Raw genomic sequence first — 19,516 nt, forward strand, 5'->3', positions numbered from 1 at the left:
ATATAGTTACTGACAGATGCAGTTATTGACTTTTTGTTATAAGTACAGTAATATATACTTTTTACATTTAGATTATTTGGTAGACAGAATAACTTTGGGTTTTGATGTTGCAAAAGATTCCAAGGTTTCATTTTTTTTTAAATCACATTTGTCGAACTTTTTGATTTTAACACATAAAAAACATCTATATATTTTGACAACTGTCAGTTTTGGCTTGCGATCTGTGCTGTAGCCCCTTGTGTCTGCCAGTGTAAAAGGAAGTAATCTGCAATCCTTGAAATTAAACAGTCATCAGTTAAGATGAATTAAGAGTTGAGTGTTAAAAACATGCTTTTTGTTTAAATGTTCAGGTCCTGATAATTCACACGTGTCTGATACCATTTCAGCTTAGGGTGCGTGCTGTTGACTTAGGCGTGCCAGCAAGAACCAGTCAGACTATCAATGTGACCCTGAATGTCCAAAGGAACTATCACCCCCCTTACTTCCTCAACCTTCCACACAACATCACCAATTTAGCTGTGGATACCAGGGTGAACACTCTGATCTACACTGTGCAATCTAGGGATAATGACACACATGTAAGTGCACTTGTTGTTAAATGAAAATTTTGTATAAAGCTTCTTTTAAAATCCAAAATGGGGCTGTCACTTAGTGGAATGTGTATAATCAAATGTTTCTTAAATGTATGCTAAAATGACACTGGGTTTTATTTCTAGAAAAAAAACAATAATTATGCCAGCATTTATTTAGTTTGAATTGCTCTCCTCAAAGAATTAAACCCTTCATAGTATTGAATTTTGCTTTAATGTTTAAGAACTTATACCATAAAATTGAAAGGTTTTATTTTAAATGAGCATTTTAATTTTTTGTTTTCAGACTCCATTCAATGACATATCATATTTCCTAATTGGAGATGACTCTGCCCTATCTTACTTTAATCTGGACCAGTCATCTGGTATTATTTCTCTCAGGAGAGATCTGACCAGTGACTCAAACCAGTTCTACAGGGTAAGTATTTTATTGTCTCACTTTGCATATTCAATGTCTTTTCTCACACAGTTTTAGTTCTCACCTAATAGATACAGAATATTGACCAATTTTTATCAAAACTTTTGCCTGGATGATGTATCTGCAGTAGTGCTGTCTGGACTAAATCCTTTTCTTTAATATTTTTGCCCAACACAATGTCTCACCTAACACACTCAAAGCATTGCATCATCATACACAGTTATTGTACTATGTGATTTTAAACAATTTTACTGCATCATAAATATGTTTTTCCTATTTGAATACCTTACCATCACTTCTTATTGTGGCCATATTTCTTACATTTTCTATGATAGGCATAACTTAAGAAAAGTGAAAACAGAATATCATTTACATTACAATATGGAATAGACGAGTTGTTTAAATGTAGTTCATGGTGTTTTCAGTTGCGTGTGATAGCAGTAGACGGTGGATTGCCCCCCAAACAGTTCACTGCCACTGGAACTATTGACATCTCCCTGAAGATGAACATCCATGCTCCCATCATACAACCCACCACCTACACTGCCAACATTACTGAGGACCATGATGTGGATGAAAGCATTGGGATTGTCATCACTGCTACAGATCAGGATATCAGGGTAAATAAATAAATAGATAAGTGAATAAATAGCCAATTTCCCAGTCAAGCTGAAACACACAGAATTGAACAATGTTTGAAACAGATATGAATATTGTGTAAGATTAAATCAAAAAGTTTAGATGAATATTGTTTGTCAATAACATGTTATTTAAGAAACTATCGATAATAAACTAGATACAGTACTCCAAATCAAGTTGTTTTAACTCCCTCTATTTATTCTGTCAGTTGAACTTCTTAAGCTACCATAAATTAAGTATATTTAATGCATTGCTAATAGACAAGTTATATACAATATCTCCATTATTTATGATATTATGTGATGACTTATTTGTTCAGTTTTTGATTTTGCATATTTACAGAGGCCAGAAAATGAAGTGCAGTATGAAATTTTGGGAGGCCATGAGTACTTTGGAATCAATGCATCCACAGGCGTGATTTATGTCAAGAAATGGCTGCGCAAGGACTCCACAGAAACAGGAGTATACACAGTGCGTATTGAGAACTGTTATTAGTACTTCATATCAATATACTTCACATAAAACCATTCTTTATTTGTAAATTAAAGATGTTTACATTGACCCATGGAACCAGTCAGTTTCCCTGGTTTACTAGGATGATATAAAAGATAAGAAAGAATAGTTATATCACTTATACATTTTAAAAACTAATATCAAATTGTAAGTTTATAATTGGCATGTTTTAAGATCAGTTTTCTGTGTATTATAAAATAACAGTTAAAGAAATATTGTTACAAACAAAATATTAAGGTATGCAGTTACTGTATGAGTATTTTTTATGACTTTAAAATGTAAAGATATATTTTTTGTTAAGGTCTTGCGGTTCATTACAACAAGTTTCCTAATTAGAAGTAGAATGTGGTGATATATAGTATCAATATTGATCAAAATCCTTCTCTTTTTTCAGTTCCTGGTCACCGCTTATGACAAGGGCTACCCACGTAAACAAAGTCAGATTCCTGCCAGAGTGATAGTTTATGTGATACGTGAAAGGCAGTGTCCTCAGTTTAACATCACAGACTACTCTGGCAGTGTAGACGTCACAGCACAGCCAGGAACCTTTGTACTCCAAGTGCAAGCTGAAGATGTTGGTGGGGTAAGTCTTACATGTAAGAAAGGGCCCAGTTGCACTTCAGGCTGAAGGCAGGAGGAGGTACCGAATAATTTTTGTCTTGGAAAAGGTCCACTCTTAGTTAAATTTTGATCTAGGTTTTATGTTATACTGAAGTGCATGTAGGTTTTGTGGTAAAGAGGTCCACTTTTTGAGAAAAAGACACCCCCAACTGAAATCATGGCTACAGGCCTATGTTATGATCAGCAGTGATGAGTAATGTTTGTTGTTGCAAATAGAAGAATTTTGTCCTTTACTGTAATTTTGATATGAAAAATTGCAAGAAAATTGAAAGAAAACCAAATTATTGAAAGTGCCTGTTTTATGAAGGCATGGCTTTTTAAAAAAATATTTCCATGATTGTTTTTCAGACTGGTGGCATTGACTACACAATTATTGGAGATGATGCTGCACCTAATGTCTTCCAAATTGACCAGACTACAGGAAGGGTTTCAACCAAAGAAGGCCTTGCTTCTGACAACAGTGTGAAATATCAGGTAAAAGACTATATAATTGTGACATAACAAACAAAATTAATAAATAGAAACCTGACACATACAGCCAATCTTGATTAATTTCCATGAATGATTTCACATACATTATTCTAGTTATTCTAATGATATTTAAGTACATGTATCTGCAGCATTGCTTTATTAAATCAAGAGATATGAAAATACACTTGATATCTGTAACTTAACTCCTATAAAATGTCAAAACTTTTGATACAAATTTAGCTGCAATTAGTTTCAACTTTTTACTGCAAATTGGTAAGAACCAATTCAAAAATGGCAATTAACAGTTTTTTTTACCTTCTATTTTCAGCTCCGTATCCAAGCCAGCAATCGTGCTGTTGTTCCGTGCACCACAAACATTGTCATCAACATTGGTGTTCTACGTAACTTCCATAGACCAGTTTTCCAGGAGCTAACATACCAGACCACCATCTTGGAGACCCATCCTGTCAATTCCCCTATCCCTGGTATCAGGCTCAATGCTACAGATAAGGATGAAGTTGTTAGTATGAATGACAAAATATGTACTTTTCTCTTTAACATATTTTTCCTATTTTAGATGCTATTAATTATTGAGGTAAAAGACTGTATATGTTGCATAGTATTTGATGCCAGAGTTTAAGAATCAGAGCAGCTTGGTGATAAGAAAGAAAAGTGGATAATTAGGTATCTGTAGTAAATGAAAATATGAAAAGCTGTGAATTAACTGGTTTCCAAATGTGGTAGTAATTGCACAAATTATTTTTGTCAAACATTAATCCTAACTCCGAGTACAGTAAGCTTTCCCCAATATAATGTTATTATAATGAATATGACAAATTAAGTATACTGTGCAGTCAACATAAAAACATTTTTATCTTATTCACATATAATCCAGTATTGAAAGATAATTTAACTTTTTCATTTAGAGACCAGACAGTATTGTCGTCTATTCCTTGGTGGACTCTCCAGATGCCAGATTTTTTGAGCTGGATGAAGAACTAGGTGTTCTCTCTCTTAAACAGTCAATTTGGGGCTTTACCAAGACCAGATATGTGGTATGTCTGCTTGGACATTTGATTGCAATTTTTACAGGGAACCACACCTATCATTTCACCATGACTGCCACAATTCTGTGATAAATAAATTGATCCATATTAAGCAGTGCAAGTTTGACACACTAAAATATGACATAAAAACTAAATTTTGCAAATGCACTTAAATATGTCATACTAAGAGGATTGATATTTAGCACAGTGTAAATATGAATTTCATTGACCTGTCATGCTCAATATCCCCTACCACATTGTCACTAATATTTTAACAATTTGTGAAATGTTTTGCACTGTCTCATATGACTTAATAATGTAGCATTTCATAAAAAAATCATTATCACAAACCCATGTGTATATTATAGTTCACTGCCACTGCGAAAGACAAAGGGAACCCACCCCAGACCAGCCGTTTTACAGCCCAGATCACAGTGAATGTTCTGAGGAACAGCCACCCACCTGTGATAGACACAAACAGGGACTACGTGATCACCATACCTGACACCACACCTGTGAATACCCAGGTCATCAGGGTGGAAGCAACTGACAATGATACTAGGGTGAGTTACACACATGGCATTGACACTAGGGTGAGGTAGGCATGTGGTGTTGATACCAGGGTGGGTTAGACACATGACATTGACAACTGATTAACATTTACTTGACAATATGATTAAAAATGTTTGTATCTCAGTGCTTTTTTAGATTTGTTGGTGTGTTTATTTTGCAAGTATTATCTCTTGTGTACAATAAAATTATGCAGTAAAGATTTATATTTGCAATGAACATTAATAACATAGATCTAACCAATACAGTTGTTTTGAAAGTTAAATTGGTTTATTTTTGACCTTTTTTCCAGCCTGAGTTTTCCACCATTGGCTGGGAAGTTGTTGGCAGTGCCAGTTCTGCTTTATATTTCACTATAGATCAGAATGGCTGGGTGAGAGTGAAGAAAAATCTACAGGAGACTCCGCAAATTAACTTCCTAGTAAGTTTTTTATATGTAGGTAATACAACACATACTTTTTGTCGGATTGTCCATTTCACACTTTTCATGTCCTATATTCAAATGAGAAAAGGTTTATAGAAGTGTATGGGCACATGCATGCACATGTACATGTATGCATGCTCATGCAACCACACATGCACACACACACAATACATTGATTTGCTTTTGCCATTACTTGCTGGACTAGTGTTCAAGGACCAGTTTCAGTTTTAAAGGGATTTTTACATAGATGGTGTATGAAAGGCAAAATCTGTTCTCCATACAAGTGATATTAACAGAAGGTATAAAATATACCCAGTGTTTTTTTCTGTATGAGTCATAATATTGACAAGAAAACAAAAAAATGCAGTTTTCTTCTTATAAAAAGGTTTTTTATTATTGGAGTAGTTATTGAAAGATAAATTGTGATTCTTCTATCAGGTGCTAGTGAGGGCATATGACAGTGGTCTCCCAGCCAAGGAGGCTATGGCTGATGTCCGTATCATAGTTGACCATAACCATGACCGACCAGTCTGGAGACAGTCATCCTTCAGCCACAGGATACTGGAGACACAGGAAACACATGAAACCTTACTCACTGTTCTGGCTGAGGATTCCAGTGCTCTGGTGGGTTTTTGAAAAAAAGTTTTTTTTTGGATTAAAGGGATAACAATATAAACTTTTTATTTATTTATTTTTTTTTTGCCAGAAAAAGTGTCATAAAATGGATTTTTCTGGGATAATTCTTGATTTTCCCATAATTTTCTATGGTTAATGAATCCGTTCCAACATTCAAAGTTAGTGGATTGGTTGTTTTAAAAAACTATGTTTTAAGAGATTATTATGGAGGGTAGCCATCTATGAAGGACCATGTGGTCTGATACAGATTTCAGAATAATTGCGATAATCGTCATTTTGGTTCTAAAATAGATTTTATTTCATTTTTATGTGTTGTTTACAATGAATTTACGTGGAATTTTGAATCTCATATTATGAAGAGCTGTCATCCCTTCAATAACACTCTGTGATGCAAGCATTGGCTCCTTGCTTAATGCTAGTAAAATTGAAGCCGGGGCAGTAAAATTTTGTAAATTTGATCAGTTACTTGCAACCAAATCTGCTTTGTGTCAGCTGATTCTTAGACCCTGGTAAGGACCATGCAGTGAGATTTTTTTGGTATACACTATAAAAGGAGTACTATTGAAGGATTTATTAATTATCTTTTCTCCAGCCTCCATTCAATGAAGTAGAATACAAAGTGATAGGCAGAGACCAGCAGGCCATAGACTACTTCGGTATGGAAGGAAGAAGCCTGTATCTGAGGAAATCTCTGAATGGGATCAATCCAAGAATAGACAACTTTGTGGTAAGTGTGAACATGAAAAACCATAGTAGGCTAAACTGACAAAATTCATTGCCTGGGCATTTTAAGATATTTAAATAGTTCAGCCTATTCTGTAAGATTTAATAAGACTTATAATACATAGTCACAACACATTGTGTAATGTGTATTTGTCCAATACATGTTACCCAAAAATGCCTTTATTTTAAAGTCTCAAAAGACTGGTATTAAACCTCCTACATTTGAATTCAAGCCATGTACATGTATAGTTAGAGATCATTTGAAACATACTCCATACTTAAAGTTAGTAACAATATTTTATAACATTTAACTTACTATTATAGATTGAGATCCTTGCCTATGACAAGGGAACTCCCAGCAAGAATGCTTCCACTGTGGCCACAGTGAATATGGGGGTAGATTATAATTTGTACCCACCAGAGTTCCTGGGAGAACCATACTCTGTTAATGTGTCCACAGACTCTTCCGGGGCCGTTTTCCAGATCAGGACCAGAGATAATGACACTGTGGTATGTTTTTATATTAGTTTAGTTGTGTTTTATCTCATGACTTTGTGTCAATAGACCAAATGGACAATTTAACCAAGTCAGCACAATTTTTATGTACAGATACAGCATAGTGTCTGTACATATAACAGCCATTTGAGTCTGTCTTCAATGCTGGAGCAGGAAGTGTGCTCGCCTTGTAAGCTCAGTAACTGGGAAGTCAATGCTGTCTTGCTTCATACTCACGGGTTATTCATTGCACTAAAATACAACTAGTAAGAGTTATTATGGACATGATCCTGTTAATTTTTCTTTTTGTAATTTTGGCCATATTTTCACTAGAAGTTTGAGGCTGGCTTGATAAAGGCTCAAGCTTATATATTGCTTAAAATTTATTATTTTAGTGGTATTTTTTTTTTTTTTTCATTGTATTATATTGCATATGTTTGTTATTCCAGATCCCATTCAATCGAACAACATACGAAATGACAGGCATTTATAACACTCCTGACTACTTTGGAATCAATCCACTGACAGGAGTGATCAGCCTTAAACCTGGTGTAGTGTTGTCTAGAATTGATGAGAAGAAATTTGTAGTATGTATTCATCTTTTCATATCTTGTTTGTTGAAAACTTAAGCTTGGACTGACTTTAGCCATTCAAAATGTTTGATAAATAATGAAATCAGGGCTTCATTTGGTGTTCTGGTCTTTAGTAAATAAGATTATGAAGGATATATGAAATCAGCAAAACTACTGTAACCTAAAGAAGAGAAGAAGAGAGATAATTAAGTGCAATATTTATGTGTGTTAGAAATGCATTCTACTGGAGGATGCAGGCTTATAGAGTACCAGAAATGGCCTTATTTGGCGTCTTTTCCACCACTTTTGGGACAGGGGGCTAAAACAGCCTCTTTGTACATTTTTGAAATTTGCCTATACTAGGGCTTCCTAGATCAATCTCTTTATAATGCTATGACAAATGCATAGCCATGTTCATCCAAAGATTATGCATGTGGTTGATGTTATCTTTTGTTTTCCAGGCTGTCATTGTTGTTCGAGATGGAGGCAAACACCAGAGCCAGAAGACTGCTGAAACTACTGTAGAGATCAATGTGGTTTGTGGGGGTCAGGGTCCTTACTTCCCCTCCAGTATTGCCCGTCTCATCACGCTGTCAGAGGACAGGGGCAATGGACTGGTCCACACGGTCACTGCTCAACACTTCACTCAGGTAGGCTGACCAGCCACTTCAGTGATATTTGAAGGTGTTTTGTGAATTATCATGCAGTTTATGGTTTCATTTAACCCATATTTTTAGTATTAAATCAGAACGTAAGAGAAGCCTCAAAACTCAATTTGAATACTTAAATAAGCGGAGTCACTTTGAAATAGTTTTATGTTTTTTTATGATTTAATTTAACTGATTTATGCATTTTGATTTTATTTAACCCAATTTTACTATTAATTTATCTGATTTCTTTCAGTCCACTGACAACACTCTTGTGTACAGGAAGTCCGGTTCTGGGTCAGCAACACAGTATTTCATTGTCAATTCCGGCAATGGTGAGATCACCCTGATCAGATCTTTGAAGCTTTCCACTGATCCTTTCATGCAGGTATGTACAAATTTGCTTAGTACTTTAATATCTTCGCCATCTCATGTAATACAGAATTCATTAGAGACATCAATGACAAACCTAATGCATATTTGCATTATTGATTTATATTAAATTTACCCTGCAAAGGCTTCTTTTCTTTTTGCCAAATTCAATTTTTTTTTTTTTGAGATTTTATGATTTTATTTTAACCAGCTTATCTGCATGATTGACAAGAGTAAAACTTGGATATTGTTCAGTCAAAAAGGGAAAGTCTTGCCTGTAAAAAAAATATTGCAAATGCACCAATTTTAGGTGTCATAAATTCTTCTGCTGAAGTCCTCTTTCTCTGTGCACCCTGGTTATTGTGGTAAGAGCAAGGTAAAGCTGCTATCTGAAGTTACATATACCTTTATTTTCTTCATTGTTTTACATTTTTTCACAAAAAGATGTTGCTTTTTTTATTCAGCTGACCATAGAAGCTGAAGACCAGTGTGGCAGAATTGCCACCATCCAGTTGCATATCCAGATTGATCGTGGGACCACAGGAGACGGAATCAGCTTCATTGGGGCTCCGTACATTGTCAACATCACTGAGGCACAGGCCATTAATGAGACACTGTTTACAGCCAATGCTGGGGTAGGGCTCTCTAAAGATGCACTGTCACATCTAGTGCATTGTCAGACTTATTACACTCTCTTCTATTTTCAGTGAAACTTATATCATACTACATCTTTAATTAACGTGGAGATAGTTGATGAGACTCTGTTTATGGCAAGAAGTAAAGTAGAATCCTATTTTTATTCAAAATTCACTCTTTACCCTTAAAGTGTTTCCTTCTTTGACCGGCAGCAGCAGCATTACAAATAATAATAATAATAATAATAATAATAATAATAATAATAATAATAATGTCTTCATTTCAGGTTGGCGTCACATACTCAATCCAATCATATGGAAACATCTTGTCATACTTCAACATTGATCAACTGACAGGTCAAGTCAGACTAACCCAGAGCATTAGAAATGACATATATAAATTACCATTTTACGTGGTGAGTTTCTTTAGTTCCTATTAATTTGCAAGCAGGTGGTGGAAATATTTAAAACCAAATATGCATTTTGTAAGAAAATTTCTTTGTATCATTCGGCTGTGCTACTGCTTATAAAATTTGTTTTACTTACTGGTAAAAGAATTTCAAATACTGGTGAAAGAATGTTGTCTGGTCTCTGAGAAAGTCAATTCAATATAGTTTAACAGGGTACACCGCTGTCTATTGCACTCCTTGTTTTAAGTTTTTACCAAATAATTAAAAATAATTTCTTATTTTAGCTGAACATACAAGGTCGCCGTGGCAGTGCCACAGGAGTTGCCACGGCAATTGTGAATGTTCTTCGTAATGCATACTGCCCAGAGTTCTCGCGTCAAAATGGATACACTTTCCAGGTCCCTGAAAACTACCCATTGGCAGTTGGGTTTGGACAGGTGTCTGCCATAGATAAAGATGGGGTAAGAATTTCAGTTAAATTTTAGCCAATTGATTTGTGTTTTGGAAAACTGTTGGTGATATTTAACAATTATTATTATTGCAAAATTGGGCAAATGTTAGTTGGTTTTTAGAGAAATGTTATCGTCAAAATTACTTCTGTCTGCTATTTCATTACTTGTGTTTACATTACTTTTTAATGGTTTTAAATCAGTTTTTATGCATTTGGTTGTAGAAATACTTCAGGTATTTCTTTTGTCCAATATTTGTCAGCTTTGCTAACATTTGAGATTATTCATGGTTTAAAATTATATCATCTTTTTCTAGGACATTGTGAGGTATTCCATTCTTGGAAATGCAGCAAATGAATTTTTCTTCATCGATAATGGTACTTTGCTACTTAGGAAGAGCCTTGAGGATGCCAACATAAGGACATTTGCTGTAAGTTATTTTAGTCAACATTTTCAGTGTTGATTGACAATTTTGAGCCATACAGTCAGATTTTTCTCACACACTACCATGTTTGGTCAACAAAGCATATGTATTGAAATTCAGGTTAAAAAGGTTAAAAAATTGTGACACTACAGTTACATATTGTTAAATTAGACAATATGATGATAAGTGTATTATAAGAATATAAAGAAGAAACTAAATAGATATATTTATTTTTATGTTTTTTTACAACCTTCTAGCAGTCTAAGGTCATGCCATGGCCTTGAACATTTCAGTTCTCCTCACAATCAAGTCTGACAGTCAAGTTTCAGTCAGTCACATTCCTCACTTCAAACTTATTCATCAAAAATTCCATTTCACTATGAATGTCTATTTTTTTATCCTGACCATCTGTCCATCCAGCCGTATATAAGTCCTTCTGTTTATCTATCTTCAACTGTCGAATTTTTTCCTGTGTATTTTTCAGTTCACAGTGAGAGCCAGTGACAACCAGGTGCCTCCCTGTACAAGACAGACCAGTGTCACAGTCCAAGTGACCACTAACAACACTTTACCTGTCTTCCTTAACCTGCCAGCCATTGTTAACACCACCAGCAATATTTCTCCGGGTCGCCACTTATTTACTGTGTTAGCAAGGGACTCGAACCAACAAGTAAGTATGATATGAAAATATTAAATTCAGCTGCTACTGTAAGATGGCCATATAAGATGTAATATAGCAAGGAACAATTTATTCCACTGATACAAGCACATGCATTAAAATTTAAAATGTGCTACTGGTTGCTTATCCTGTTTTTTTATAACATGTTATCATAACACTTTATAAATTTTCTGGATTTACATTAAATGTTTTAAAATCAAACTACAATTTTATTAAAAATAGATGAAACATTCTGCAGTTATAAATTAAGACCTGTTTAATATCCTAAAATGGAATTATGTTTACCAGCAGCCCTCATTTTGAGTATGATCACAATCTGTCTGCACATGCATGTCTGCAAATTTAGATAACTCCATCCTCATAAAATTTACTAAATCCTCTTCACAAACTGGTGCACCTAAGGCACTCCTTGTCATTTAAAACTGTCATATTCTTCTCAGGGCACCTTGCAGTACTCTATTGTTGGACCCCCAGGGGATGCCAGCTACTTCAACATGGAACCCAATGGAAGGTTGACTCTCAGGTCCTCCTTGAGTGGCCAGAGTGGAAGAACATTCACAGTAAGTCTCAGGAGGTGGAATTAGAAATGTGAATATTGCACACTACCAAAGGCAGCCTGTTGATTTTTATCTTTAATTTCTCTTAATATGTGTATTTGGAAGACTTTGACTGGCTTTTTAAGCTGCCACTATGGCCATTGTCACAGAGGTGACCCTTGACAGGTAAATGTTGATCAGTTGTCATCCAATTATCCTCAGGTAGTCATGAGAGAATATAGGTCAACTGACTAATTACCTTTCATAATTACTTGTACCTGAGAGCAATTGGGTGACAACTGATCAACAAAGTCAGTTTTTGATAGTGTCTAGGCTGACCATACAAGGCCTGTGGTAATTTAAACATATATCACATTTCAAACAGCTTCAAAATTTTACTAGCTTGACAAACAAATGTGACTATTGCAGAAATTTTGATATGTGTTTTAGTCTATTTGTTCTTTTTTTCTAGATCAGAGTAGTAGTGTTTGATAGTGCCTTCCCAGACCAGAGGACACAGGGCACTATAACCATTAACGTGATATGCAGCCCCCGTGGCCCCAACTTGTTAATCCAGAGATACTATCTGACCATTACTGACCAGTTTTCAGCTGGACAGGAAGTAGGAGTGCCCCTTGTGGCTTCTCATCCTACAAATGTAAGTAAAAAAGGAATGTTTGCTGATTATGACACTGTGGCTTGCTCATATTCTATTAAATTGTGGGTATAAAGGACCCCAACATATGTTAGATATATAATTGTAATATTTAAAAAAGACTAGTGAATAAAATTGAACAGTTTTCTGTATCCTTTATTAATTGTAATAGTTAAATAAATTAGTAAGCTTACAATCTACATGTATTTTATAACTTGTTGAAAAAGAAACATGATGCCTATAATGTCTATAAAAGAGTAGCAGTGCAGCATTGCTGTTGTTCATACTGGTCCTATACAAGCAAATATGCTTTGATTTCCATGTTGGAGAGGACTAGGTGTTGTTCAGTATGAAGTTACCTCATGATGTTATTGTATCTGTATTTCTTGTAGGATTCTCTGACATTCAAAATCATTGGTGATAACCAGGTCAATCAGTGGTACTACATTGAATCCAGAACTGGACAGATATACACCCGTCGTCCAATGAAAGATGCACCTCAGTCCAGTGATGAGGTGAGTATTGTATTGTACAAATAAGCTCATACCAAGGGTAAATTATATATATATATATATATATATATATATATATATATATATATATATATATATCAAGGTCACAAAATATATCATGAAACCAATAAACAAAAGTAAGGACTACAAGCAAAATGTCAAGGTAAGTAAGAAGTATAAGTATATTTAACACCCTTGAAGAAGGTGGGGTTTATTCAATATTGTTTACATAATACAAAGAACGATTGGTATCACAAGTGAGCAATAATATATTGGTTTTCATTGTTCATGATCAGCTCAGTCAGGGCTGTAAGAAAATGAATATATGTTTAATTTGAAAATTTGATGTGTAACTGCTGGAAATTTTCAAAAACCTTAGTAATTTAATAAGAATAATTTAACTGACTCAGAAAAGTTTGCATTCTTTACAGGTACTTTTTTCAAACTTATAAATATCATTCCTAAAAATCATTATTTTGGAAAATACAGATTTATTTATCAATTTGGTTCTAATTGATATAAAACTGACAGTAACTGTTTTATTTTTCTAGTTCGCTGTGGAGGTCAGTGACCAGTGTCAACCACCCAAGACTGCCATAGCACACGTGAATGTTACCATTTTGAGATCTGGAGCTCAGCCCGCATTTGAGAACCTTCCATTTACGCTCCCCCTCCCTGTTAACACTACTATCAACAGAGCCATTTATCAAGTCAAAGCCACTGATGAGAATCTTGTAGTATGTTTTGTTTTGTTTTGTTTTGTTTTATTTTCCATTGTAGTCACATTTGATCCTTGGTCATGTAGTTGTCTAGTTTTGTAGATATATTAAGTAAATTCTTATGAATGTTGGGCTTACTTGCAGAACTGAAATAAAAAAATACTTGTGTGTGGAGTAATTTGTTGGCTTACATAATTGTGGTGAAATAATTATCTTGTTGCCTCAGGTAGTCACTAAAAAGTGAACAACCTTAACACCAGCAACAAGTCATTTAGAAATATGAAATATAATTTAAGACTTTTGGTCATGTGGGACCATCGCCTTTGTCAGTATAGCACAAATTTTTAACTTTTTACTTGTTTATTTGGGTAATGGAGAATCGTTCTATTTTTTTTTTCACTTCAGAACACCATCAACTACCGCGTCATGGGTCAGTACCCAGCCACTCAGTACTTTGAAATGAGAGACCCCACATCTGGTCTTATCTATATCAAGCGCTCCATGACAGAAGACGAGACAAGGACTTCGGCTTACTTTGTAAGTACACTACAGATGAGGTTAGAGTGCTTAACACTCCACTAGAGGGAGCAGATGTTCTGATTTATTCCAGTATTGCCAAATGAAAAACTGTATGTACTGGAACACCTAACACACTTTATCTCTCATCCAGTCACATTGATTAACAATGCTACATGTCTGATCTAGACTGAATTTATTATATTTGCTCATTTGAGAAAGATATGCTAACAAACATAACATTTTTCAAAGATTTGAGTATGAAAAATTTTAAGGGAAATTCAGTATCATCACTAATTTAAAAGTTCAAAATGATTGTACATAATTGTTCCAGTTCCTTGATTCATATTTGTGTGTGTGTGCTTGTGTATGTGTGTGTGTGTTTATGTGTATGTTTTTTTGTGATTTTCATATTTGAATAAATTTACTTTTGCTTAATCTTTTTTTGCTTCACACACCATATCAACGAAATCATGACATATTCTATAATATAGATATGTGTGGCTGCCTATGACAGCGCCTTCCCGAACGACCAGGCCATCCGCTGCCTTACAGTGACACCTCTACGGAACTTTGCCAGGCCAGAAGTTCCTGACTATGTTAGAAATATATCCAACACTTTCCCTGTAGGTTCAGTTGTATTGGATGTTAATGCCACAGATGCTGATGGGGTAGGTCTCAGTTATTACTATAATGATATTGATAATTGTTCAAGTAATTCAAACACCTCAGTTTTTCCCCTAATGTATTATTGTAATTGTGAAATTTAAAACTGGCATGAAATGGAAAATAAAGTTTAAATTGAAAGAACCCTCCCTAGAACTGAGTATTTCAAAAGAGATTTTTTTAATGTTATTTTAAATATGAATAAAAAATTGGGAAGTTTGATAAATGCAATATTATTTATTCATTTTGCTTCAAACCTAGGAATGAGTTACATAATTGGCTTCTTATGACTTTATAATCTTTCCTTATCATTTGAGGATTCAAGGAAATTCAATCTGTTACACAACTTATATAACAATGTCATGAATATTCTATGATACGGCTCTGAAAGCAATTTTGCTAAAGAGATATGTTGTATTTGTAACAAAAAGGAAAACTTTAGTTTTTTTATACTATTGACTTGTTTGTGATAAGGTGTCGGTTGGATATATGGCATTTTGTTTCAGGATGAGTTAGTATACGACTTGCCCAACAACTCAGAGCTTCGTAGGGCATTCTTCATCGACAAGACTACTGGAGAAATACGCCTCCTCACCTCTCTAGCCAATCAAAATGGGCAGTTCAGAGTATGTATATACCACAAGAACTGATTGTGTGTCCAAAACTGAATTTTTTTCTAATATTGTTATTCTAGGTGTGGTTTCAGTGTATTTCCTGGTACAGTTTTCTTTAATAGTCCTAATCTGTGATAAAGCCTGTGAAGACTGTCAAGCAGATGTATTAATAAAATCCAGAAAATGAGTATTAAAACATCCTTACTTACCCTCAGCAATAGTTTTTCATTAAAATTCATTCAAATTAAAAATGATAATAATGCATCTATGTCTCCTTGAACAAGTTTCTTTTCGTATCTTCAGTTTTCTGTAATAGTATATGAGAGAGACAACCCCAGCAGAGTCGGTATTGGCACAGTAACTATACACTACGGTGGTTCCGGTGGCACCAGCTCCTGTGAAATTTCCTTCCCACAAGGCCAGCTCACAGCCAGAATAAAAGAGAACATTCAAGTCGGGGAGGTGTTTGTCCGCACACAGCTGCCCAGGAGAAGTTGTGTGAAGGTATGATGTAACAAGTGTCAGATTTAAAACTTAGCACAAGAAGACATGTTGGATGTGAATGGGAAGGTCAGCTTTGTTGATTAGAAGTAAGAGTTCAGGCAAGAAACATACCTTTTGTAAGTGGGGCTGGGGGGGGGGGGGGGTGATATTGATTGAACAACCCTTTTGGCCTAGAAAAGATTCACTGTTAAACAAAATTTGATTTAAGTTTTTATGACATTATGGTAAAAAGGTCTCTTCTTTTTTTAAAAGAAATAATACAATCACTTTTATAGTAATTCCAAAGTTGGCCCATGTCTGCTCTGAAACTCTGGTTGGGCACCTTAATGTCATTTGGGTTATATTTATTTAGAAGCACGTACCTAATATTATATTCTTGTATGATATAAAAGTCACAAAATATAATCAATGTTTTGAGTGTATATGATGCTTTATTACAGCAAGGAGATTCAACTGAGGTATGAGATATTTGCCTTGTTAAATTGGTCATGGTATTATATATACATATTGTCCATTGGTGTTCTTTCTCATATATGTCCCATGCCAAATCAGAATTACCAGGAACTTTATTGTATACAGTATTTTCCTGACATTTCCCTATCATGTGAATGGTTTGTTTCCTTTGAATATACATGTGTCTTTTTCCCAATTCCACATTAAAAATGCCATGCCAAATATACAGCATCATTTGGTATCCCCATATATATGGTTTCCTTGATATTGACCTTAAGGATCTTGTTCTGTTCTGTTTATCCAATATTTTTACTTTTCCTGTATGTTAATGATCACTTTATAAAGGCATAAAGTGACCAGGTCTCCTATGAAGATCCATTGCTTTGGGCATAAAATCATTTTTTCGGATGTAAATACTTTGTGTGGTGCACAAATCACTCACATTTGCATGAAAATACCATTTGTTCATCTGTTTAAATATTTCCTAAAATTCCTTAAAATACGCTTGATAACTTTTTAATGGGTTGTAAAATATTTTCTGTGGAAAATGGCTTTGGGTATATAATAGAGTCACCCTTTTCTTAGAACAACAACTAAAATCATACTGTAGGGATTCAACATGCTGCTGAGCTGTGAAACCATCCCAAGATGGATATAACAGAAACTTGACTTATAAAATTTGTCATTATATTTTAGGACATATTCTTCTAGTAAAGTAGTAGTATATCTACACTAAGTTCTAGTAATTTGTTATACATGTCAAGTGAGTCTACAATGTGATCTTTCAGGGAGAGTTTGAGTTCCTTCTTGAAGCCACAGAGCCAGCAGCATCTTACTTTGGAGTTAACAGGACCACCGGAGACATTTTTGTCACCAAATACCTGAGAGACCTGCATGACAGCTATACAAAGTTCCAGGTAGGTATAAGCTAGGTTTCACTACATTAATAAAGCATTTGTTTTAGAGACAGTCATTCAGAGAAAAACAAAAAATGTTTTAAAAACTATTTTCATATTTTCTATTATTCATAAAAAGCTATGTAGAAGTTGTTATGACATGAAAATTAATCCTTTAATTGGCCTGTGGCCAAAAATACAGCCACTGTAATTTAAAAAAAATTATAGTTAATAGCTTACAGCTCAAAACCTGATTAAGCTAGCCACATGAACATGAATTCAAATCAGATGCATTTAATTTTATGTTCTTTGATTATAGCTGACCTTGGTTGTCCGGGATAGTGCTGACCATGAGGTAACAGACTCCATGGTGGTCAATGTAGATGTGACCCGTAACATCCACCAACCATCACTCAGAGTGTTCTATCAACAGGAGATTCCTGAAACTCAAGGTGTCGGCACTCAGGTGGCAAATCTCACTGGATCGGACCTTGATGGGGTAAGGGAATCTCAGACATTTGTTTAGGAATAGAATGTAGATGAAACCATGGCGCAGTATCATGCTTCATGTTGTTTAAAATGATGAAAAGTTCACTTTTTCTTTAATTTTCCAGGATGAATTGAGATATGAGATCACAGGCACAAACCAAACCAGACAGTACTTCTATGTGATACCAACAGAGGGAGGTATTTACCTGAAAAAGCCATTACAGGGACCGGAGCATCCAAGATTATTCTATGTAAGTGAAATAGACTTTAAAGCAAGTAAAATATTGAAGTTTTTTAATTTCTATAAAAGTATTTCTACAGATGTCAAACTGAATTGTTGATAAAAATAATTGTGAAAGATTTTGTTTTATTTTTCTCTGTCAAACTATTACTATTTTTAGTTAGTAAAATATACAGTTATGCTATCAGATTTATTCGGTGATAAACTTAAAGGGATAATAACTCTTCGTTTTGACCAAAAAATGAATTTTCCTAGAGTAAGCAACAATTTTCCAATACTTACCAAGGTTAATGAATCCATCTTTACATTCAAAGTTAGTCCCTGGTTTTTTTCTAAAAAGTTTGGTTTTTTGTTAAAATCTCTTAAGAGATTATAACAGAGTATAGCCATCGGTGGTCAGAAGACAAGCTCAGATGTCAGAATAATAGCTATAACTTTTTTTTGTTGTCGTAAAACAGAATATATTATATTTCTATGAGTTATTCACAATGTTTTTATTGTGAAATATAGACCTAATACGAAGAGTTATTATCCCTTTAATACTTTCTAACAAGTGCTTTCCTGTCAATTTCAGTTCAATGTGAAGGTCAGAGATCAGAGAAACCCAGAGAAATCTTCCACTGCCTCATTTACAATCCGAGTCAGCAGTGAAAATGTCCCACCACAGTGGCTCCAGCTACCTTATGGCACAAACATCAAACGCAATGCCTCAGTTGGTGATGTGGTGATCACAGTGGCCGCTGCCGATCCCGATCTAAAAGTAAGGGACTGGAGATTGTAAATATTGTAGGCTGAAATGTATTTACACTTACACTGTGTTGTGTAGATATTGATTGCTATGTTGCTTTTTGGTAGAATTTAAGCCTGGAATGACAGTGCCATTCGAACCATTCCAGTATAAGACATGGTTGAAAGTTAAATGCAAAGACATGTTCATAAGATATGGCATATTAGTATTCCTTTTTTTCTTGGTGGTATTTGTAAAACTGATTCAGTCATTCGGAAATAACCCAGTCATATTTAGAAGTATTAATTGTTATACTTTCTTTTCAGGGCACTCTGAGATACCGACTTGGTCCTGGTGTGGTACCAGCTCCGTATTTCTTCACTATTGATGAAATAACTGGTCAAGTTAAAGTCAGGAATAGTCTCACATTGGGAACCGATTCAGTATACAATGTAAGCCATGATGATATTGTATAAAAGCTCCTCATTCTATTTGTTACATTGAAAGATGATTTAAATGATTTTCAAGCACTGTTGCTCATTAAATTAAGATCTATTGAAGTAGTCTCAACAGTGCAGAAGTTTCATACTGTATATCGCACATTTTTTTATGTGATAAGTACAATGATGTTATTTGTATTTGTGTTAGATTTCA

General features: G+C 34.6%; 1 protein-coding gene across 5 annotated transcripts in view; it reads left to right on the forward strand.

The window, feature by feature from the left end:
* The window catches only part of LOC106157571 (uncharacterized), a 112,566-nt gene that overhangs the window by 49,880 nt on the left and 43,170 nt on the right, over positions 1-19,516 (forward strand). For all 5 annotated transcript variants that reach the window (XM_087003717.1, XM_087003715.1, XM_087003718.1 and 2 more), the window contains exons 72-105: positions 387-578; positions 877-1,008; positions 1,434-1,628; positions 1,990-2,118; positions 2,555-2,743; positions 3,130-3,255; positions 3,581-3,772; positions 4,179-4,307; positions 4,667-4,861; positions 5,161-5,289; positions 5,731-5,916; positions 6,521-6,655; positions 6,976-7,161; positions 7,596-7,733; positions 8,180-8,368; positions 8,622-8,753; positions 9,202-9,372; positions 9,660-9,788; positions 10,067-10,243; positions 10,548-10,661; positions 11,140-11,325; positions 11,775-11,894; positions 12,343-12,528; positions 12,918-13,040; positions 13,589-13,774; positions 14,162-14,293; positions 14,767-14,943; positions 15,445-15,564; positions 15,856-16,056; positions 17,298-17,426; positions 17,725-17,904; positions 18,020-18,145; positions 18,710-18,895; positions 19,189-19,314. In XM_087003717.1, coding sequence (XP_086859843.1) covers positions 387-578; positions 877-1,008; positions 1,434-1,628; positions 1,990-2,118; positions 2,555-2,743; positions 3,130-3,255; positions 3,581-3,772; positions 4,179-4,307; positions 4,667-4,861; positions 5,161-5,289; positions 5,731-5,916; positions 6,521-6,655; positions 6,976-7,161; positions 7,596-7,733; positions 8,180-8,368; positions 8,622-8,753; positions 9,202-9,372; positions 9,660-9,788; positions 10,067-10,243; positions 10,548-10,661; positions 11,140-11,325; positions 11,775-11,894; positions 12,343-12,528; positions 12,918-13,040; positions 13,589-13,774; positions 14,162-14,293; positions 14,767-14,943; positions 15,445-15,564; positions 15,856-16,056; positions 17,298-17,426; positions 17,725-17,904; positions 18,020-18,145; positions 18,710-18,895; positions 19,189-19,314 — 5,343 coding nt within the window. The remainder of the gene's footprint in view (positions 1-386; positions 579-876; positions 1,009-1,433; positions 1,629-1,989; positions 2,119-2,554; positions 2,744-3,129; positions 3,256-3,580; positions 3,773-4,178; positions 4,308-4,666; positions 4,862-5,160; positions 5,290-5,730; positions 5,917-6,520; positions 6,656-6,975; positions 7,162-7,595; positions 7,734-8,179; positions 8,369-8,621; positions 8,754-9,201; positions 9,373-9,659; positions 9,789-10,066; positions 10,244-10,547; positions 10,662-11,139; positions 11,326-11,774; positions 11,895-12,342; positions 12,529-12,917; positions 13,041-13,588; positions 13,775-14,161; positions 14,294-14,766; positions 14,944-15,444; positions 15,565-15,855; positions 16,057-17,297; positions 17,427-17,724; positions 17,905-18,019; positions 18,146-18,709; positions 18,896-19,188; positions 19,315-19,516) is intronic.

The sequence above is a fragment of the Lingula anatina genome, chromosome 2, assembly GCF_051362555.1.
Source record: "Lingula anatina isolate TDL-2025a chromosome 2, LinAna3.0, whole genome shotgun sequence".
NCBI classification, from domain to species: Eukaryota; Metazoa; Brachiopoda; class Lingulata; order Lingulida; family Lingulidae; genus Lingula; species Lingula anatina.